Source organism: Anopheles stephensi, chromosome 3, assembly GCF_013141755.1.
Source record: "Anopheles stephensi strain Indian chromosome 3, UCI_ANSTEP_V1.0, whole genome shotgun sequence".
In the NCBI taxonomy this organism is placed as follows: domain Eukaryota; kingdom Metazoa; phylum Arthropoda; class Insecta; order Diptera; family Culicidae; genus Anopheles; species Anopheles stephensi.
In genome coordinates, this window is record NC_050203.1 from 77578245 (window position 1) to 77602644 (window position 24400).

Genomic DNA, 24400 nt, shown 5'->3' on the forward strand with positions numbered 1-24400 from the left:
AGCCTCGGAGCGATCAGGTGCAATAATGTATGCTGAAAATGTGTTTCAATCAATCAAGGTAAATGATTCAATTTCCCACCCGTTCGTTCAACCTATCCGGGCCGAGGGGGAGAAAACTGACCAGTGGCCCATCGGAGTGTTCGGGTGGTAAATAATTGATTCAACCCCGGGATGGATGGATTGGGTTGGGTGTTGGTTTTTGTTCGTCAAGTGGACCTTCAGCTGCTGCCTGTTGACCGTTGATGTAATGCATGTTAATGTAGAAAACTAGCTGATGATGAGCGATAGCGGCGGGTGGTTGGGTGGGAAGGTGATATCGATTGGGAGGTGTCGCCGGTGTCATTAAATCATGAATATTACTTATGCAATTATCGAATGGCCGATGGTCGGCGGAGGATCTTAAAGATTAAGCTTGGGAGGCTGTTTTGATATTAAAGAAAATTGGTGGCTATTACTTGTCCTACGGGTTGCATACTTGTAGGCGATATATCGATGAATATGTCGGGTGTAGTGATGGGATCTTTGGAATGCATCCACGGCTCCACTCCGGATCATTCTGGTTTTACTCCGGTTTTGGTTCGGAAGAAATGGAATCGTCGGTACCACAAGGAATTATCCGGAACTGTCTGAAACCGTCGGAAAAATCATGAATCGGCGGACCCGTAAGGAACCATCTGGAACCGTAGACGGGCAGTATTACATGCACTAAGCCTACCTATGGTAATTGACCCAACCATTTTAAAAGTTTCTATGCATTAACATTTTTTTAGGTTCCATCGGTTCTTTTGACTCCGAACTTCGAACGGTTCCAAACGGTTCCGATGGCTCCGACGGTTTTTTCGAATCCGACGATCTCGGCGGTTCCGGAAAGTTCCAACTGGTTTTTTTTTTACTATTTTTGGTAAGAATTCAGGTAAAAGACTCTTTAAGGGAACATGTTCCTATTTTGTTCTGCCGGTTGCATACTTTAAGGAGTATTACCTACCAAATTGGAAAGGAAAAAGTATGCAAAACGATTTTAAAGTATTTCTTTTCCAACACTTTCAATAACGAAATGCGCATCTAAATCAAGCAAAACAATAAGGCAAAATAATTTACCCCAAAAAACACATACACACCAAGGAAAACTCTTGAAAAGCAATCAAACAGCGATAGATTGAAATTGACAACTCTTCCGAACAAGTCCCTCTAAGCTACGGGAATCGAGTAGGCTTCAAGTTGATCCGCTCGGAGAAAGCCTTCACGTCCGGCTTTCGCCCGCACATTTTCCTTCACCCATCACCCATCGGGGACGACCTTTTGCCGATGGGTTTGGCCGGGCACACGCGCCAACAACTCTAGCGTCTAATTTAGCGTTTCCAATTAACCGTAGACCGGTAGCATTACGGACGGCAGAACGACTGCGGGACGGAAAAAATACGAATCGAACCTACCACGCTGAGTTCGTAGCAAATAAAGAACACAACTAATCCCGCTACCGTTTACCAGCACCACCACCACCACCACCAGTCGCTCTGAGTCTTCAAGCTGGGCTGGAACGGAATCGGCCCCCGAAAAACAACGTCAAAACATAATCATTAATTTCAATCACCTTCGACAAAGGGCGACAAGCTAACGACGAACGCTCAAGCTCTCCGTTAGCGTTTAGCGGCGTTTGACGAGGTTTCGTATTTGGCCCGGTATCGAAAGAAAAGAAACACAGTTACGAAATTGCAAGGCAGACAAAACGAAGCAAGGAATTAGCATTCCATTTGCTCGAAATTAAGCATTTACGCGACATTCACCGTTTGGCGAAAGGTAAGCAAGAATCATTTGATGATAAAATAGGAAGATTACCTTTTTTTTCGGACACCTTTATCGGCCTGTGGGGTGCTACACAGGGACCATTGCTGGCCGACCGAAGCGGATACATCTGCAAAATGTGTCGAGAAATGGGACGTGTTTGGGATTGGGTTGGGTAGGGATAAAATCTACATCGATTGGTGCCAGGTAGGAGCTTACAGTGTGAGGCGAAAAGAGCATGCCCTTGGTGTGTGTTTCTGTGACTGTCGGTTGACATTTGCCGATTACCGCAAAGGTCCCGTTTGCTGTAAGGCGTTCAATTAAACCGAACAACATACAGTTCGATTGCTAAGCCACGTGGTGAACATGTGACGTATCGAGTGTGGGGAAGATATTTCAAGGGTTCGGTTGGGTCATTGCAGGAAGCCTTCGGATGGTAGGACTACATTCTGCTTCGTGAAGCAAAAACATGTAAGCATGCATTCAATTGAAAGATGGAGCAAATGGTTAAATGAATGCAAGAGAGCAATAAGTCACACAGAGATAAGTATTGAAAATTTCTTAATTGAAGATTAATGCTTTAAAGTGCAGCACAGTTAGTAATAGTCTTCTCAATTAGTTGTTACAAAGAGTACCTTAAAAAAAGTTTCAAATTCGACCACATTCCCCAAAAAAAAAAAAAAACTGGATTTACGAAGTTTGCACTCCTAAATATAGGCAATAAACAAAGGGGAAAAAGTTGATAAAGCTATTTTCTAAATAAAAAAGATATTCTCTCCCCCTTAGCATTTCAACCTTTACAGCAAATTTTATATTTTACTACACAAGCTGTAGCATCAATTTTCAGTGATAGTACGCCTAAAATGTAGGCAACCCATAGCACAAAATAAGTTTATCAGCAGCTCAACTATGTGTTTTGCCAGGGGTTTTGAAGCCAGTTTTATGTTATTACGAGCTAAGTAAGCTTCAAGTGGTGTCAACTACTATTGCAACATTCACTAAGAACCACCACACCTTAACTCCCGGCACCCACCCGTCCCGATGCCCCCTTGTTAGATCAACCTTTCGCCCGCAGTTACTTCCGCAATCCGGCAAAAGGCATTCTACACCGTACCCGTATTCCCGTACACACTGCGTACATACAATGGCAATAGTTGTGCTACAATCCCCTTCCGCCAACTTTTCCACCCGGTCCACCGTCCGTCCTGGTGCGCCAAAAGATTAGTTCACAACGATAGTGCACCTCAGGTACCCGAGGAGGGCCAATGGTAAACAATTTACCAGCGAGCAACAAAAGCGAACTGCAAGCAAGTGCTGGTTCGGTCCCGCACTCCTTTCCCTGGTGGAAGATGAAGTTGATTTAGTCATGTACACACCGCCGGCAGAGCCAGGGCACACCGTCACCGGGGCTGTCCGACATTGCGCCGTTGTTTTTAACAACATACCTAATGCTGCTGCTGCTGCTGAAGTTGACGTGCCTGGCTGGAGCAGCATTGGTTGCAGCAATCTGAGCGAAAGATTAATCTCCGGAGCATGTTGCTGGCTGGCAAGCTTCAAAATCTAGAAGTGAATTACAACATGTCGTACCGAGCGGGGTTCTTTGTTTTCTTTGGTTTTCGGCGAGGACACGCCTCGGAGGCTTTCATCTCGGGGTTTTTTATGTTAACGGAGTTTAAAAATATTCTTGTCTCGTCAGATGGAAATTGTTATTAAGAAAAACCTCGCCACTTCAAAGCTTCAAAGGGCGAGGGAAGTTACGGGACATCCGATCAAAATACGGTGACATGACTTCATCTGACATTTATCGCCGGTACTCGGTACAAGGTATTGAATTTCACAAAACGCGCTCAAGAGACTCGGTGTCAAATGGGCCATTGATTTGCTAAGACGAGTGAGCTTAACCGTACATTGGGAGTGGGATGAATTCGTTGCTTTGCCTTAATTGTCCAACACCAGCCTACCGTAAACTGTGTGTGCCACTTGCAGCATTTACTACAACAAAAGCTCGCAGTTCAACATGACCTCCTCTGGTGGTGATCACTTAGCCAACGCCGGCGGGGTCGATGTTTACTCTCCTCGATGCCCATCACGTAAACCAGATTAAACGTGGCTTGCCATCGTGCCCGGGCGTCGTCAATTGGCACCCGGAAAAAGGGCGGGGATGGTCCGGGTTTTATGAAACGTCAACGTGGATGAAACGTGTCGGTGACGTGACATGTCACAATATACACCAGACGACCCAGAATCCCAGCTCCCAGAGGTCGGTCCTTCCGGTTGCCGGTTGTCCGTTGGGTCAGCAGTAGTAATGAGGGGTCGGTTTTTGCCAGTGTGCTATCTTCTCATATTTTTATTTGTACACATTTTGTCCTAGCTTTCCACGCTCCCGCTATCCCCCCCCCCCCCCCCATTGTCAACACCTTCACCACCACCATGTTCGACATGCTAACAAGCCAACTCAGATCGAAAAGCTCCACCAAGCAATCATCGTGAATGGCCTGTCCGAGTAGTTGCGCTCGGCAGGATGGGTGGACTTATTTCCTTCCAGCCGGAGTCTACTGTCCGTTGGTCAGAGTGGTTTTTCTTATTTTGCCTTAAAGACTCGTCTCAGAATCCGTTTGTACGCCACTGGCTGACAGGCGGGCGGCCTACACGAGGCAAAGGGTAAATTAATTAATGTTTGCTGCCCGTCAAACTAATTGCTTTACTTTGTTTTAGTTTGCCACTGGCTACGGAAGTACCGGTGGCGACTTTTTGAGGTTTTTTCCCACCCCGCCCGTACCTCGGACCCCATACGCTTCGTCTGCAGTTGGTCAGCATGGTTGAGGCATACATCATTTTTAGCTTATTTTTGGTTGACGTCGTTGTTGTTGTTGTTGTTGTTGTTTTTGGTGGTTGGTTGGCGTTTCGTTCTACGGGGTGTGTCCGGTACGTGTGTCCCCGGTTGCGTCCGTGTGAAGGAAGACATATAATGAGCCGTGGATGAATGAGTATGGAAATGGGCATTTGTGTGACTGCTGTTTGTTTGAGCTATGCTGATACTGGTGACTAGGAAAAGGGTGTGAGTCGCAGGGAAGTTTATTGAATAACTTAAATATTGCTTATAAAAATAATTTAAATAATATTTTAAAATAAAAATATTAGAAAAATAGTGATGTGAAATGGGGTTAAATAATGGTTTTAAAATGTAAGATAAAATTATTCGAGATTTACGCGAATGCTCAAATACCTTCTTCAGTATAGCCAACAATTTCGACTTCTTCTTCTTATTTGGCTTCTGGCTCTGTAACATCAAGACAACTTTTCCTGCTATTTTGCCTGCCATAGACTTGGTTCTAGCTTAACACGCTGTCTTGCGTACGGGGAAGGGGTCTAGATGGGATTTGAACCCTGGGCCCAACCGTGTAAAGACCGGCACCGCTCTCGTATTGCCACCTCTGGCAGATCTAGGCCTCCGAGAGATTCTAGGGAGACTTGGGACCTCTCTAAAATGTCGATGGGCAGGTTTAGCATTAGCTATCATTAGCTATCAAAGTTAAAGAAAACGACGTTGACAGTTCTGTTTTACATGATTCGAAGGTCTGTAGTCTGTTCTAAGGGACAAGGTTCAGTAAACTACTTCACACAATGTCGTTACTATCTTGACATGAATCAGCTTAAAAGGTGTAACCTGTTTGGCCAACAACATTTCTAAAATCTTGTCGCAAAAACAAAAAAATGGAAAAATTTCGACTCACGGTTAAAGCTTTAGCCAATGAGATTTACAAAAAAAAACATTGGAACAGTTGCCAATAGTGTGAGAAGTGATAATTTCCCCTTCCAAGATGCAGTGAGCGATGAGATTAGTCTGAGGAGTAATGCGAAATCTCAGTTTACCCCATACGTCCACCAATTCACACTCATCGTAGTAAGAACATACTCATCAGTATGGTGAATAAGTTTGTTTTTGCGAACTTCTCACGATGAGCTTCTCACGTGCTTTCCCCAATTTGTCGCACTCACTTATGTCTCACTATTGTGAATAGAAACGATTTTATCCTTTTCACTTTAGTGAAGGATAATTGAAATCCCCTATTTGATGCTCACTATAGTGAGCCTTGCTGAAGGCCAACAAAAATCCCCTTATAAAACAACTTCTCACTATAGTGAATTGGTACGTAGTAATGAGTAATTCTCCTTTTAAAATTCGCATGCGCAGTTTATCTTATCTTCAATCCTCACTATGGTGAGCTTCGTATGAAGCCATCATTCTTCCCCTTTACTTGTTGTACTCATCTCGTAGTGAGTTAGTTGAGAATGAGACGAGTAGAATGAAATTATCTCATCAGTTGTCTCACGAACAAAAACATCCCTAACTCCTCGTGAGATGCTGATAATTCCTAGTTTGAAGATGTACTTGAGCCATATTTATTTATTCCTTTAAAATGTAGATTCATAATATTGTTTTATAAGAAATTGTGATTCACAAAATCCTTTCAAAATTAAATTTTCACCAGAAATTTATCTGATTGAAGTACAATCGAATATCTCTTCTCATAATAAGATTTTCTAGCATTTTCTATTTCACTGTACAAACACACCCATTATCCCCAAAAATCACACGCACACTTTCAAACGTGAGAAAGATCCTTACACTCCCCAAAAACCGTCCTTCTCTCACAGAACTCACGAGAGAAAACCCATCCCGCAAACGGAAGAGAATGAGTGATGTACTTCGGCCGGCCGTTCGTGCGGCAGAAGCGCAACGAAAACAAGCAAGTAAACTCACTTTTCCCAAACCCCGAACCAGAGTGCCCCGGTGTCCGTTTGGTGGGCCGAAAGTAGGATGCTTCGTACACGCCACCATCTGTCGGCTCAGTCCAAGACGGATTTTCATCTCGGTCGGTTTGTTGCCGTAGCCCGGTGGTTTTTGCCGACCCACACCATCGTGACGTCAGGCCGAGTGTGACGCGCGTGTGTGACTAAAATTTTGTTGTTGTGAAGGTTTGTGCAGGATGCTTTTTTCGTAGTGCGTTTGCTTTGGTGGAAAGTGTTTTCTCGCTGTAGGTTTTGGGCCCGATTCGTCGTGTGGAGAAAAAAAAAACGCTTTTCTATCACTGGTTGGTGATTTTCCACGGCATGTGTGTGCATCACAGTGGGATAGAGATGAAACATGAAGTAGTTAAGCGTGTGCGTGTTTGTGTTTATGTGAGGATGAGATAGTTAAGTGAAGGCGTATCGTAAAACATAAGCAAGTCCGGTGCTGTCGATATAGCAGCAGCAGTTTGGAATATTTCATCGTCGGTACAAATCGAAAAACATCAACAAATCGGTGAGAAAAGTGCTCGATGTAGGGGTTCCGTAATCGATGTGGCGTTACGTTTTATACCCTTGACCATCGCGCGATGGTCATCACCGTGCCCGGTTTCGGCAACTCCAGCGGCCGAAGCAAATACGCTACGCCGTGCTGAGCCACGCGTGTCGACGATCGTTGTCGTCTTTCAGGCGCAAAACTTTCGGCCCACGCAGCAACGCCGTCTAACCACCGGTTGGCCGCCCGATTCCGATGATGAAAATGAATAAAACATAAAGACAGGCTGCTGCCGGGGAACCTTTGTCCGCTTCTTTCTTTGTTCTGTTGGCGAAGAAAACGCGATTTCCCGGGGAAAAGCTCCCCCGTACCGTACTTCCGTGGAAGTGATTGCAGTCGCGTCTGCGATGCGTACGTTTGATTCGCCATCAGCAGAAACCTAGATCAAATTGTGTGTACGTGTGTTGGATGTGTGTGTTTGTTTGTGTCTGCCAACGATTCTCTGCATGTGTGAGCGTGTGTGCTGGGATGTAATATCAAGGATATCAATTGACCGGCCAGCCATCCATCCTCCAAGGATCAAAACTAAAGCATTGAACGAGCGTTTCTGTATGCGTGTGATATGTGTGCGAATGTATGTGTGATGTATGTGTGTGACGTGACAGTTGGAAATGGCAACGTGGTGATAAAGATTTTACGACATTGGAATTTGTTGCTAGAGTGGTTTATTAATCCTACCGCACGGTTCACTGCTCGCCAACCACTCGCCAACCGCTCGCCAGCGTTCCACTTCCGGGAACGGATCTCCCACCAACGACACCGTTTGCCCTTCCTCATCTAATCACGTAAGTTGATCCCCTGCCTTAATGAAATCGAGCCAACGCGAGACAGTGGCGCACAAAAAAGGGCAGATCGTTTAATCCTTGCGACCTCCCAGGAGAAGGATTTCTTGCGCGCCTAAATTTATGCATGGAATTATGTATGCTGGATATTTATTTCCTTTTATGACTGATCTTTAACGGAATGAGTTAACGGGGGGATTTTTTTGTTGTTGTTTTGGGGTAGATGAGCCTGTAACTGTTGCTTTGTTTTAAAAAAGGGCTTTAAACCGGTTCCTAGATCTTTTTTAAAACAAGAGATAAAGGCATCATATTACGCCTAAAGGTATGCAATATACTAACAAGTGATGAAGTTTTGATGCGAACTGAATAAATTTAATTAAGAAACCCACTATTCCTACAGCATGCCCATTATGTGTACACTTCATACTGCCAGCCATCCCTTTTTTCATTCCCATCAATCTCGCTTACCGATCTTATCAAAATATTTCTCCAAAAAATCGCTCACATATGCTACAGAAAAAGCTTCCCTCCCATTCGTGGTCTGCTGAACTGATGTAGCGCACATGCCTCACCAGCTTTCGGAAGCTGAAGCAATTCCGAGGACCTTCACTGGTAGTGTAGTGGGCCGGATGGCGCAAGCAAGCCAAAGTTAGCAACTTAATTCTAGGCACAATTTGTAGCTTATTCAGCAAGTCAGCCAATTTGATCCTCTTATGGTGTATGAAACGATGTTTTTTTCTTTATCTCTTGATGTTGTACCATGAAGTACGTCGGAATTTGCGATATCAAAAATCGAAACTCTCGAGCTGGCTAGCTCGAACCCAAAGGCACAAACAGTGGGCCATTACATAGCTTTACATGGTACGATTCTATTACGATAGGCTTTGCCCCTTTTTCCCTGCTCTTGAAGTAAGAAAGCAAAATATCATCACCGTAATCTTTTCCCTGAATTTCGGTGGAAAGTATTTTTTCTCTCCTTCGCTTCCTTATCAAAAAGCTTCATTTCCCTGGCCCCATGAATCGATCGGGTCGGTTGATTGATAGGAACCGATAGCAACACATTTTGCGCCCGTAGTCCCCCACAACAACAGCAGCAACAAAAAGGTTGAATGGGCTACAAAAATCAGGACCGTGGCAGGCGGGCAAGAAACCATCTCAAAACAGCATCATTTGACCCTGTGTGTTTGTTGTGTGGAGGGAAAGAGCTGGGCGAATTGTAATAAATTGTGAAAGGATTGTCTCGGGGGGGCCTGTGATGGCGCAAACTCGGCGCGAACTTTGACTTCCGTAGACCTCTGGTTTAAGCCCGAGGAATTGGATTTGAAAGAAAGCCCGCATAGATGAAGGTGAAGACATCGAAACGGTGTGTTTTTCGGGCATTGAAACTAACAAGAATTGAGAGGTGAAACTGAGGCGAATGTGATCGCTGAGGCTACCTTCCTTACGTAGGGCCGGGTGTGGGCCAAAAGTTCGATCGAAGATTATATTAATGGTCGTTGGAAGATTGATTGTATCTGAGAGACGTCTCAGCCGTCAACGTCTTACTGTGTGTGTGTGTGGGTTGCAAAACCAGCGGTTGGAGGCCATTTTGTTTGGCCATTATTTTGCTTCCGCTAGCGAACGAACAGCCTGAAATGGATATTTTAAAGATATCTTTGATGTGAAAACAAAACTGTCGAAAGTGATCACGACCTGCATGGGTGGCAAATGTGTTCGCAATATGGAGAAACGAAAGCCGGTAACGAGAATTTACATCCGTTCGTACGCGAAAAATGGACAATAAAAGCGGACGGGCGAGCGAACGAACACAGAGATCGAAATAATCCACCCAGGGAAATGGGGTTCTCCCTTCCCACATTGCACCGAAAAATGGTTGGCCCGACCAGACGCTGCCCCGACACGCGGGCATGGCCTTTTGCCGGCCTTTTGACGTGCACTCTCGCACACACACGCTTTTGTTTATGCTCGGCAGAAAATTGGACCATGTGAAGCGGCGTACCGTGTAAGGTCACTACGGTGGCCCCTTCTGGCAAAGAGCTCGGGCAGGAAGATTGCAAGTTAACATAAATCATGATTCACATAATGCCGCGGCAGCATGAAGCATCGGGCGGTGGTCGTATGTTTTGTTTTGCGCGCTGCTCATTTCCATCCTCGCCGACACTTCGTCCTGTGAGCTGGGTAGCTGTCAGGGATGGGATGGTGTACCAGTGGGGAAGATAAGGGAGGGTGAGGGATTCTGCGAAGCAAAGAGAGCAACAGCAATTGGCCGCATAATGTGAGCGTATGGTTTTCGCTTTTGTGCTCATTTCGTTTGATCCTTTCCCTTATCTTTTGTTTAGTGATATTTTGGGGGGGGGGGGGGGGGCCTTTTTTTGGTGAAATGTGTTGCATATTTTTGTTTATTGGTGGATGGAATTGAAGAAGGAATCACAGAATAATGTGTTAAAATGGAACTAGACGATTTAATGGTACAATAAGGTTTGATACCATTTAGTATAACTTGTATTTTTGCTTACACACTTCCTTGCTGTTTTATATAACTATTATTATAATAAATTTGGGTTTAAATAAAATTTACTATTCACGAAGAGTCATTTTTCGTCTTACTCATTGTGAAAAGATCATTCCTCTGTTAAAGACAGCTTTAACGCGCGATAAAGAGCTGAAGCGTTTATACATGTACGCAGAGTACGTATTGCATACTTTTATGCGCTTTGTATGGTTTTTAACGTTTAATTCAGAGTGATAGAAACAAAGCATCAGTTAGTGTTGTTTTTACACGCAGAGAGCCTTTTAAATAGATCTTTTGATGTAAAATACTTTCATTGAATATATTAAAAATACTTGATCCTCGCCACTTACTTGATCATCTGCGGAAGCGATACCAGCTCCAGATGCCAGTTTAATTGAAATTTAATTAATAATTTTTAATTGGGTTTGCGTTTTTACTGGTAATTTGGTATTGTCATTTCGAGTTCGCAGCGATGAAATCAGTTGCATGAGTAAACTAGTGAAATTCGTTGCAAAAATGTGTGTTTACTGCTATTAATGAAATCGTTGGAAAATTTTTGATGTTTGTTTGTTTTTTTAATAAATAAATTTTCTAAATTTTATTTGTTCAATCATATCAAATGCTATATAAATCGTATGAATTTAATTTAAACAAGAATATTTTAAAAAATCCAACTAATAGAGTAAACGAGCGTTTGTTATCGCTCCTCATAATCGTTTTTGGATATTAAATTATAAATAAATTATCAGTTTTAAACCTTTACAAAAAAATGTTTTGGCTTATAAATATCATTGAATTAAGCTAAAAAGTAAAAACTTGTTGCCTAATTGATCCCAAAGAGCTTCTTTATATCGTTTAAGACAGTTTTCATCACTGAATTAAATTGAATAACTTGATCTTCCAAACAATACCTTAAAGAATCTATTTTGACGGAAATAAAAAGAAACAGGTTGTATAAGTATCTCCAACGTCAAAATACATCTCAAAACTATTTCTTTTAGATTTTAATGTCGTTCGCAGCAGTGATCTGACAGCCTATCATCAATTCTTGGCTTTCACTAACCAGCAGGATCACCGGTATGATCTGCATTTTCACAATTTTGAAACCTTCCAAACCCAACCAGAACTGACATTAACAGCTGATAACCACCACAAAGCCTTTGAGAGGGCGAAAAAATTTAACCGATGTTTAGCTACTGCCGACTGATCCGTGCGTGTGCGTGCGGATTTATTACCATGCGGCACTGTTTACCAATTTCCCCGGGCTTAAATGAAATAACGTTCGAAACGCACCGCTGACATGTGCCACAAACCAGGATCAGAACCGAAAAACCGGCCTCCTGGTACCTCCTTACCTTGCGCCATCGCTCGTAACACGCACCTCGGATACGCAACTCACGGGCCCGGTTCGATGCGCTTTCATCACGAGCCAGGATTGAGCGGGTTTTAAGGTTGCTTGGTTTCGAAATAACATGTCGCAGGAACGCCTAATCCTGTCAGCAGTCTGCTTTTCGGTGGGGGATAAGATGAGAAAAAAATTTAAACAAACACACACACACACACATGTCTGGTGTAGGAGGCAAAGTTTTCAAATCTCCATACTAGGCGCGCGCCCCACACGGAATAACATTGGGACGGAAGGGAGCTACACACACGGTGAAGTAGACGCGCCTAATGCGCGCTCGTTTTTGGTGGATTGGATTTTAAAGTGGATTATCGTGGGAAGATTTGTTTGTCTGAAGCTTAGCTGCCCCGGCCACCCGGGCTGCTCGGTCGGATGGATTGGAATGCTTTCGGGTCGGATGTTACTGTACGCAGCGATGAAATGTCCTTGCTGTTTTGCGGTGAGGAGCGGTGGCAGGGCAGTTTTCCACCTCCCGAAGCACGAACAAAGACCGTTTAGTGTTGAAATGGAAAATTGTCCATTGTGTCTTCTTCAGACGTCGACGGCTTCTCGGGTAAGCTTGTATCGAGTCGAATGTGCCTGGGTCGTCCCGTTTCGGGTGAGCTTTATCTCAATCACAGCTCACAGTAAACTGATGGTAAATCTCCGGAAAAACGAAAGCAAAGTAGCCTGCTTTCCACCGTTTTTCACTGCAGCTTTAAGCTTTTTGATTGGGCCAAGTCTTATAGGAGAGATTTATATTCCCGGAGCTCTTTAAAAGTGACAGCAAGAGTATCGAAATCAGAACCTTATTAAACTTCCATATTCTAGCTCGTATGCATGGGTGGTTTAGTTTTAATCATAATGCACGATGTCATGTAACCTTTGCACACAGCATCGAGTAAAAAAACCACCCTACGTGCTGACAAAACTTCATCAACAGCTAATTCCTTTGTGTAATTGAATTACTCCCCGTTCGGCCACAAGCATCGCAACACGGCCAGGTATCGGTACTACGGTAGGCTGATAAAATTAAGCACACACCGAGATTGCGTACTAATTATTGACATTAGTTTTTCCCATCTCCTGTTGCGCCTTTTTTCGCCATCACGCCCCCCCGCAATTTCCGATTGTCGCGGGAAGTCCTTGGCCGCCCGGAATTAGTTATCATCACCGGTTGGTGGTAATCAAATTTGCATTACTAAAAATGTCTTGCAATACTTTTCGCCATCGCGTTGGCGCTCGCTTTAAAAAACGAGGGGGGTGGGAGATAGTCAGAGAGCGAGAGGGGCGAGAATTGTCCTCCCCCAATACACAGTGTGAACTTGCTAGTCGCGTTCGTTAGTGGAAAATTCAATCATCATTATAAAGCGCTGGCAAAACGCCTGAAGAAAACATCCAGACATCGAGGTTCGGAAGGAGAGTCATCGGTGGCGATGGTTGGTCGGAATATCTTCATCCTCTAGAATCAAACCGGCAAACACGGTCGAACGCGGTGTTCGATACTTTTCCCCATTGGATCGTTACCTTGGCTGCCTCGGGGCCACACGCTGACACGCGGTCGTCTCCTTGCTCATCAGCCCGATCCGATGGTGTTAAGAAGTGGTGGAGAAAAAGCGTCGTCAAGCTTGACAATTGCTCCCTTGCGTCACATTCGGTGAGAGGTGGTGTCGATATATATACACATACACACGTTCTAATGTGCTTGCTCAATTGGGAACATTCTCCAGCGGGAGCATTGAGAAAACTGATTAAGAGTTTTATATTTGGATTTTGTTGTTTATGGTTGCGCTATAGAACCTGTTGAAGTTGGATGTTTGCTGTTGTGTAATTGAAAGAGTTTTAGAAGCACTTCAATGGCTCCCAAGGTGCCTGATTCCCGGGAGGTGAAACTTTGGATTCCCGTTTTGAGAGTGGAAAAATTAGGCTTTAAAAATGAGTCACTTGAGACTCAAAATTAGGCTTCATATTGCCTAATATTGCATATTGGAATGAAGCTTTTTTTTGTGTTCTTTGGCGATAAAGGGAATTGAAAATAAGGCTGGGTTATCTGGTGAAATGTTTTAACTAAATTTAATTTAAACCACGATCAGGTGAGCGCTTTGAGCTTCTGGACTCAGAATATTTGAAGATTCTCTATATGACGGATTCAAATCCGATTCGAACTCAATAGGGATTCAAATGCGATTCGGTTTCAAAAAGTATGCGATTCGATTTGAATTGGATTGGGATCTGATTGAGATTCGGTTAGGATTTGATTGAGATTCGATTGGGATTGGGATTCTATTGGAACTCGATTGGGATCTTCTGAACACGCTTTTGATTGTCTTTTCTCTTTACGGGATAATTGTTAATAAAGTTCTGAAGAAACCGTTGAATGTAAGGCTGATCGTAAGTTAATTAATTAGGCTAAAAAAATTGCATGCTTGAATTTAAATTGAATATCAACCCAGTGAAAAAAATATTTACAATACTCAAGTTGAAGGTGCCCTCTATATGTCAGTTTTTGAAACACGTCTATGCAATACTTAGATTTTTTACATATTTCGGATTTGAAATTGTTTGATTAAATTCAGCATTAGGTACTTTACATTTGACTATTAAGAATATTAACATTTAAGGCTTGTTTAAAAATAATTTCGTTTTTATTCTTGATTTTTCTGAGCATATAAAGGTCCTGTTTTAATAGAATGCTTCTTCAAAGATAATTTTTTTAAATGATGAAAACGGAGAATTATTAATAACATTAATTACCATGCGTATTATTAATCAAGGCAGCATATCTTGTTAAATTCAAGTCCTCCCTATTTTCCTAGAACCTTCTTTTTCCAATATCTTAAACACCATGTGGTACCAGCGTTCACCCTGTTCGGCCAGACCCACCAGCAGCAATAACAATGAAGGATGGAGCTGCGCGCACTGTATTCTTTATAAATTGTTTTACATTATCCATTTCCACTTTCGATATGCGGTGCGGCCCGTGTTCCCGCCCCCCAGTTTCCTTTCCACCGAAATCGCGGGTGCAATATGGAAAAGACTCGGCTCGTTCAATCCAACCGAAGCGAAAGCGAAAACCAGTACATTATTTATTCAACTCTCATCCGGCTGTTGGACACAGTCGCGTGGGGCGGAGGAATTTATTTCGTCTTTTTTTTTAAAGCGTGTACTTCTATCACCATTTCACTTTGCACGATGAAAAGAAAAAGTAAACCCCAGAATAAAAATGGCTCTATCTAACGTTGCAGCTTGGTACCGTGCGATAGGGAAAAAAGCTGTTTTTTTCCTTACTGTTTCTACTTCCGCTGTATTAGGGTAGCTAGTTATGTTTTATAACACCCGAGCCCTTGGCGGGAAATTTGACCAGCTTTTATGTTCTAATTTTTATCAGCCATTGTACAACACCCGAGAAAAGACACACATTTTGCTTTCCGCTTGATTCGTTTTAAGGCTCACCCTAAGCCTGGCGGAAGAAGCATTAACCGCAGGCCCACAAATAAGCAATGACACGACGGTTCAATAAAGCATCGACGGGCAGTGTCGATCGTGTGGTCGATGCAGAAGGAATATCGTTAATTTAATTTAATTTTATTTGATTTATGTGTGCTGGTGTGCTGGCCCACGATGTGGTTAGCGTTGTATCGGTGATAAACGACGACGACGGTGAGATCGAATTCGAATAGAGACATCGTTAGACCTGTTTCTATTTTATTTCATCTTTTTTCGGCAGGAATAATTTAACGTCAAATCTTATTTATTCACAAATGCTGCATTATTTACACTTTCTAAAACATTAAATTAAATAAAAAGAATATTGATTCCTTCTTTGCTCCGGGTGAAGATGGCTTGAATTTAATTGAATCAAATAAAAATCACCCTTCATTGATTGTGCCTTCATGCAAATGGCCTCAAATTTGCACCATACTCTCACTTGCCCGGTTGTGTTTTGCATTCAAATATAATAACCATTTGTCTGTATTCTCGTGTTGCTTTCTTTCAGCCAACAATCACATCCACCGAAAGGCGGAAGAAACATCGTGCACATAGAAAAATCTGCACAAAAAATAAAACACATCAGCGCCGAAGTGAAGTGTGAGCAGTGTGCATGCATCATTTATTTGGAGTGTTATTTTTTGTTCCTTCTTCCTCGTTCCAGAAACCATAACAGAAACAAAAGATAAAAACCCAACTTCGAAATCTAGTGAACACGATCGAACGGAGCATGATTTCTCCTTTGTGCCGATGAAAGTCGAAGCGGACGCCCAGTACTTCACGCCGATCGGTAAGGCCGGCCGGATTTATCGAGCCCGGTGTGCAATTGTTCCGTGCGGGTGCTTATCACCCGGGTAAGAAGATGTGGTGCTTTTGCTATGGGCGGTTGTGTGTGTGTGTGTATGTGATGTGAGTGAGTATTCCCAGCAGAAGCAGCAGCAGTAGCAGCAGCAACCGAAAGTGCCAAACATCAGCACCTGGGCTGTGGAAAATCCTACGTCCGGTTGAGGTACGGTTCCTGTTCGGTCCGGCTCGAGCAGGAACTCGCATTCCCTGTGGAGTATCTCACCCTAAAAAAAAAAAAAACAAAAAACAAAAAACCTCAACCGTCAGCAACAACACCAAAAGAACAACGGTTTTGGCTGGGTGAGGAGAAAAAGCCTCACAAGTCGACGAAAACCGCAAGCGCGTGGTTGCGTGGTTCGCTTCCGTACCTACGGGTTCCGCACTCCGGGATAGATTTTTCCGTGTTTCAGCCAAACCGGGTGTTGCTCTCTGCCTCCCCGAGTGATACACCGCAGCGATCAGATCTGGGGCCGCATGTATATTGCGCCTTGGCACAGGAAGATCTACGACACGCGGGGCACCGGCGCCACCGGCTGCTGGTAGCTGGTACGGGAAAAACGGCTGGGAAATGTGGCTCCCGGTGGTAATGGATTTACGACTCCCCATCCTCTGTTTGCTGATAGTGGCAGGTACGTGCCGGGTTTTCGGGAAATCGATCCCTCCCACCCCACATTCTAAACACCCAACATCCATTTATCGTCACACCGTTACGCCATGGTGTGTGTGTTTTCTTTCAGTTTATATGTTGCTGTTTTTCACTTCATTTGACGCTCACCGGCGTTCTTGGTACATTCTTGCCTTTTTTCGATGTGTGTGTGTGTGTGTGTGTGTGTAGGAAAATTCTGCGTGCTGGGAGCTGGTGCCTTGCCTTTTCCCCCTTGCCAAAATTTTATTTTGCGATCAATTGCATTCGCTCCGTTCGTTGAATAGCTGATGAACGACGAAGCTCGTACTTTCTTCTGCTTATTGGATTCGGTGGAAACAACCAGCACGAGAAAAAGGTGTCAGCGACGATATTGGGTAAAAATGAAAATGGTTTTAACTTGTGTGATGTGTGTGTGGGTGAGCAGTTTTCACCATGAACTCTCCTGGAAGGTACTATAAATTTCACCGGAACCTTATTGAGTTTTCGTTATCGATGTCGAAGATCGTGTCGGAGATAGAAACGGCATGTCAAAATAAATGCTTCATGCATGAGGCTGGCAATGCTTTTTGGGTGTGGACTGTTTTCTTTTATCAATGTTTTAAATATGATTTATTTATATTTTTAAGCATTATTCTTTAAATCAAGTTTCGAAAACTTTTCATTAAAGATAAATAGTTTTGATTTTTTTGTAAAGTCTTTTGAATTCAATCAATCGAAATAGTTAAGCCAAACATGTTTTAAATCTGAAAGAAAATAAGCACAACATTTTTGACTTATTAATCAATTAAAACAAAAAAAACTAGCTATTAGACCATTGAAGTGGCGAACGAAACTGAAGAAGGAATTAAAATAAGGTTAAAAGTGAGAATGTGCTTACAGCAGAAACAAAATCCAAAAAACTACAGGAATTTATTTAAAAAAATCAGTAAAGAAAGTGATAGAGCCAGACTATGTTTTTTAAGAGGAAAACATAGCGCAGAATTTACTTTTTATTTTATTTTTTTTAGAAAGAGAAAAAAGCATTACAAGATAAAAAAGAAAAATGGAAGGAAAGAACTTCAAAACAAATAAAAATAAAGAGAAAACAGCATTTGAATAAAAGAAAGTGGTAATTTAGGACCAAAGATTGAAAGAAGATATTTAAAAAGAAAATATACCTAACAGAAACAGTTCCTGGATAGACGTTGTGTAAATGTAAGTGAAAGTCTATTATAAAGAAAATTGCAAAAAAAGAAAAATAGAGAGAAGAAAATAATAGGAAAACATGAAGCAAGAATAAAATACGAGAAGAAGTAGGAATAGAAAAGAAGAAAAAGCGAAGAAAAACAACAAGCATAATAAACAGAAACTGAAAGAGATATATTCATTACATTTCACAGGACCTTACAGCTCCACAACAAAGCAACACTGTGGTTGCTTTCCAACCACAGATTGGGTGGCCAATTCCGGTTTTACATGTACCTGTGCCTTACATAGCTGTTTTCGCAAGCTTTTCCTACCTCCTACCACTTTTCATCCTTTACCCTCCCGTTTTCGCTCCATTCATTTTGCACCACACACACACAAACGGAGAGAATCGTAATGGAAAATCGCAAAACCATTCGAGCGGAAACATAACCTCCGATTCCGATCTTTTGCGCACCACGGTGCACGTGCAGCAACACGGGTATAGAAACCCCTTTGTTGCCGCCTTTACGTTATTATTCCACCCAAAAGCGATTGTTATTGCGAGCCCGATAAAACCGGCAGGGCCGATAGGTGGGAAAGCGAATGGGATACTTTGGTGCAACAGTAGCAGCGAGAGTGCACGTGCAACCTTGTACCGGTGTCATTTGCACGCGAACACACGGGCTGTAGGTGAGTCTCATATGGGTTGGTTGAAGCACGATGCATCAACGTTGCTGTACCGAGCGCACTCGGCGAGGGAGACTCGTGACGCGAGCGAATGGCGTTTGGTCTGGGAAGAAAGCTAATTAGTTTAAGATCGTATCACACGGCAGCAGCAAATGGAAATTTGCGCTCAATTTCGTCGGTCGCGTCGGAGCGGCCATTTTCTTTCCGGTTTTTTGGTTACAAGTGTTGAATTAAGCGAATCATTTTATGTATAAAGTGTAGCTGGGGAAGAGATTAACTTGCTTTAAAAACAATTCGAATCAGATTCGATGCAAACGATCGATGGTGCACGATAACGAGCTAAGCCACGTTCGCTATTTATAGCAAAAACGGATCAAATCTCAGTGACAAGATTTGCCCAATTTGCAACCCAAAACAGGCGCACGTGTTTGTGGTTCTGATTAAAAATTGATCCACCTCGAAGCGAGCAACCGGTGCACAAATTACAGTCTATTGCCATTGGGCTCGGTTGGCTCAGAATCTTATGCTAATCCTTTCGCCGCAACGTTCTTCAAGCAGCACAAAGGAGAGCAAAGCCATGGCTGGAGCCAATCGAGCCTGCTCCACTGCTCACTGATAAACGATACCATCCGTAGTGATGTGTGAGAAGAGTGAGCTATTCTTTTGCAACAGTTTTCCTTTGTGAGCTTACATGTCTCGGTCGTGTAAGACCGTACGCTGGAGGAAGATGATTTTCATTCTGTAACATGTGTTCTTTGATTTTCTGAGAAGATGTTATTTATTGCTATTTGGTGTGTTTAAATTGTAACAAGTTTTGTAAAACTAAGTTAAAATTGAATACATTTGCTAAAGCTTTCAGTCAAAAGCTTCTTATAAGGTCAAGCACAACAGGAAGGGAGGATGCTACCCAGTTTGAAACTCTTCAGAACCGATGTAACACATTATCATGTTTTGCAATAAATGTCTGATGAGGTGAAAAGAAATTCTCGGGAAAATGTTCACACTCAGTAGAACCAAGAACCCGCTTTCCTTGCCAGCCATTCAGAAGACCTAGGGCACCGGGATAGATACCGGCAATTTAATGATTGATTGATTTTCGCCCAATGCTTTGCCGGATCAGGAGTGCTTTCTGCTGGTCGAATGCTAGCTCTTACTTCACTGGCTCCAAACGTCACTGATTCCGACCAACTGTCCGGAAAACCTGCCCGACCCTGCTAGGTTCCATGTCCCGTTGCCGGTACTCGGGGATGAGTTCGACCAGATTCATCGCATAAAATGCGCCCGAGACAAGCTCTACTGGAGACCGTTTCGATGGAGACTGTTTCGTTGGAGCTAGTGCAACATTTCACCTATGGGCTGGGGACCATAGTCCATGGAGGTTACGGGAAGCTAGTGGTGGCAGGAAGTGGAAATTCAATTTTCTATCACGTATTTTATCGTTTGACATCCCCGAACCCCCTCCCAGCCAGCCAAACAACGCAAAAGAGGGAAGAAATAAATCCTAGGCTTTTCAATCAGTCGTCCACCTTCATCGACGCCTGCCTGCCCCGGGAACGTCGGGTCGTTCGTCTTCTTCGTCCCGAGCGTAATCGAACGTGAAAATGACGATTATGAGTTATTTCTTGTTTGCTACCGGTCGGTACAACGGTTGATCAACCAGCAAAGAAAAGACCAACCCGCCGGGCTGTGGATCATTGGTGGTCGGTATTGAGGTTTTTGCAGCAAGTGCACATCACACACACACGCGCAGGAAGGGCTTCTTTCTTTACAGGATTTATTTTCAATCACACAAATACAAACACACAAATAGAGTTGTTTAAGTGATTGAAAAGAGTGGAAAACAAAGGTGAGCTTAGAGCGGCATCGGATGAATGCGGAAAACGGCATCACTGTATCAGCTTTTACTTTCATGTGCATGTGGGGAGGCATGGAAATATAAGGGCTGGAAAATGCAAACGTCAGCTCACGGAAACAGGTCGTAGTTGATAGGTCAGGGTTAGTAAATTTATTATAGCACACATTCGGTGAAATTATGGCACGTTATTAGGAATTTATGGATATTTTATACTTTATGCAAGCATTAGTAGGATGGAAGGACAGTTGTTTAAACTCAATGTTTGTTCTGTACCAGTGAAGGTTATGATAACAGCAGCACATTTCATTACCCTTTCGAATGAAAAAAGGTGTAAAGTAAACGAAAATTATTTAATAAAATATTTTTATAAGTTTATTTATAGTTTATTTGTATTATTTAATTGATGACTCTCAGCAGTAATAAACCAAGGCTTCAGAAGGCTTTTGACAGATGAATTGATTTCTTAAAAACTTTGGAACTATTTGTGACTGTCCTCCTCTTTTTTCGACAGCAAAAACTCTTAGAAAATAAGGTCGTTGTAGGTTCTAGGATGATGATGCGATTTCTTGCACGACGAGGCATCTTGCTAGATGATGCCCCATGAATGACGAGGCCTCTTGGTAGACGAGACCTTAACAAGATCATTCAGATGACAAGATCCTTTGAACAGTGGTTGTTTGGCATGATAAAGTTTGTTGAGAGATAATGTTCTCCTAGTAAAAAAAGGTCTTATGGATAATGTGAACCTATGAACAAGGAGGAGGCCGGTTTGTCGGTTTTAAGATGAAGTTTACAGGATCTTATGGATATTTAGGGAACGACGAGGTCTCTTCATGGAGGATCTCCCCTGAAGCGTGAAGTCTCTTGATAGACGAAATCTCAACAATGTCCTTAACACGAAAACATCCTTTGGACGATAATGTTTCCCTTGGATAATGAGGTCCTTTGAACGAGGAGAATGAGATCATCTGGATATTTAAGACTTTTTGACGGACAAACCGTGCAGATGTTGAGGCTGCAAGGACAAAAAGGCCTATTGGAGGTCGATGCCCTATAAGAGACGATGCCCTATAAGAGACGAGTTTATTTGTTTATTGAGAACAGAAAAGACCGTGTAGACGATGAGACTTTATAGGCGATAAAGCCTCTTGCACGACAATGCTTCTTGATGGATATTTCAACATTAACGCCAAGGTCTTAGGGTAGTAGAAATATCAAAAAGATCCCTTGGACGATGAAGGTCTTTGGTAAATAAGGTTTGATAGTACATTGAACTTCTTTGATTAAGGACTCCTTTGTCGAAGTGTAACTTTGGATTTACAAGTGTCGAAGTGCACCGCTATTTAAAAATGTTGCTCTTTTCAAAACTTGATCTGTGTGTTTAGAATGAAAACAATTGCTTTCGTTTAAAAAATCCGAATCTTTTTTCCTCTCATTTATACTACTTTAATATTTATTCGAATCGGTTTCGTTGATTGTCTCTTAAATAGAAAGAGAGCATCATGCCACAAAGACTTAAACCCAGAAGTGGAGTGGCAAAAAATAGATAATCTATCACTCAGCTAATTTCCTATTCCGATCACGTTTTGCAAATCGTTCCCAAATAGTTTCACGCTACCCTTTCCGTTTGTAAGGGTTTCCATTCTAGTACCCCGGCGAATAATAGAAAGAGAACCACCGTTTCCGAGGTAGTTCAAGTGAATGAAAGCATTCTTTGTTTTATATCCCTTACCAAATTATGCACAACCGTGTTCAACCCAAATCGCCGAGAGCGCCAGGGTTGGATATCGCGCCCTTACGTAGTGTGGATTGCTTGGCAGACCGTGCAATTTTATGATGATGCACCGTGCACGCCATCATCACCAATCAAACGACGTTTATCACAGCCCCCTGCGAATGGACCCATTGCCACGTACATCTTTGTTCGTCGGGTGCAAGCTTTACCCTCCGTGTTGGCCCTGTTGGAAAAAAAACGGTGGCATGTGCAACATGTGTGCGCTCGCAGGAGCGATATTGACTGACGGGCTAAACTCTGCTCGGAATAAAAAAGATAACAACATCAACAGCGGACAGCCACTGGGGAGCGTGTGTCAATCCTGCGACGATCGGGGTAGAAAATTGATTTTTCTACAAAAATGGAAGTCTTACCAGGGCTTCAACTCGTTTTTCGAACGATGGAGCACAAACAACGCGAGCACAGGTATTCTTCCGGGCAGCTTGAGCAGAAGCGCAGCTACTTCCGCCAGGATGCGCGCAAGCGAAATTGGATAACTTTATTCGATTGGTTCAACAGCTTCGCAACTGAATGCTTGCAACATGAAAACTGATTTGTTTATAGCGTTCCCGTTTAGTGTTGGGGCGTGTAAATATGGATGCCACTACTAGTGCATTCGAAGCAAAATGCGTTCCTTTCCGAACGAATCAAACTACAACGATGCCTGAATGACAAGCTTGCCAAGGGTTCATTTTAGCAGCAAAGAGCACTATATTATGGTGTAAAATAATGCTCGTGTCACACGCCACCAGCGAATCTCCAGCAGTCGTAGTAATTAACAAAAAACTAATTACCGATCTGTCATGTTAAGCTTCAAAAGCAGATCCATCCGTGTTTTTTTTTTTCCTGTACTGCTTTACAGCGTGGAATGCATGTGGAGTAGCACTTTTCACACTGCACTAGCTCTCAACAAGCCAGAGACACTCACACAAAGCGAAAATGGTTTAAAATTTACACAAGCTCCAACTGGGAGTTTGCTGGCAGCCCAGACGAGTGCTCGTGCTGTGAAGCGTGTCAGTAAGAGACGGCGATAAAAATGATTGTAACGTTGAAATAAAACACACTTCAGTGCTATAATTTAGAAAAATTGGTTTTAAAATGCTATAAAAAATTATTTCACTCACCGATATGCTCGCTTCACATTCCCACATCGCACACTGCACTTAATGGACACGGAACGGGATGGTTGGCAAAAGTGCTCCCGTTGCATTCGCTGCTGCGTGGTACGAACGCGTTGGCTGCAACAACATCTAAAACATACCGGACATCACTGTAACTGCTTTGCATAATGAGCATCTGGCGTTGGATGAGCTTTTCTCCCAACAGCGGACCGGAACATCTGTTCCATTTCTGAGTCCCAAAAAAGTCCCTCCCGAGCTCCGAAATGATCGAATGTAAGCGACACGGCAGCCCTTTACTCGGCGTTCTGGCCTGATCGAAATGCCGAATGTTTTCCAGCGGCCGGCGTACCGCTCGGTGCATTAGTTTAATTATGCTGCCAGCCTTATGTTGCTTCCGCGGAAACAAGTGATTAAGCGCTGGCGAACGCGATTCCGCACTCCCCAAAAACAACGCAGACGTGTGGCGTTTGCACTAATGATCGTGGATCGCCGATTGGGTTTTTCGGGAGCGAGCGAGTAAGCGAGTCCAGTTTATTCTAAACCAACCTCGAGTTTGGCTAGAATTTCATGTGTGTGTGTTTTGATGGTGGAATTTAATGAAGTTGTTGTTTTTTTACAATAGGGCTAGTGGGAAAGTCAATTTGAACAGACTAAACAGGGAAACCAGATGGACGCGTGTGAGTTTGTGTGCTGGAAATGCGTAACACATGAATGCGTTTGATTGTTACTTTTAAGGACTCGGTTTTGTATGGGGATTCATCATCACATGGGATGGGATGTGAGTACTAGCCTTTAATGAGCTGTTTCAAATATTTTAAACAGCCTGAATGTATGCAATCCCATATTTAATTGCTGGTTTTTAAATGCATTCGTGGATTAGATTGTTTATTTACTTTCTACTTTACTTATAAAATGTTTGACATTATATCATTAAAAAGCAGTCCACTAGCCGAGGCATTCACGGCGCCAGTCTTCGCACGGCAGGACCGGTGTTCAAATCCTATCCAG

At 43.0% G+C, this 24400-nt stretch overlaps 1 protein-coding gene across 7 annotated transcripts in view; it reads left to right on the forward strand.

Moving 5' to 3' along the window:
• Positions 1-6611: 6611 nt before the first annotated feature.
• Positions 6612-24400, forward strand: part of LOC118513227 — a 45907-nt gene continuing 28118 nt past the window's right edge. The window contains exons 1-3 of one of the 7 annotated variants that reach the window (XM_036058759.1): positions 6612-6762; positions 15805-15896; positions 15961-16771. In XM_036058759.1, the coding sequence (XP_035914652.1) occupies positions 16711-16771 (61 nt within the window). In that variant the 5' untranslated portion in view covers positions 6612-6762; positions 15805-15896; positions 15961-16710. The other 6 variants (XM_036058757.1, XM_036058755.1, XM_036058754.1 and 3 more) reach the window with 6 other exon arrangements.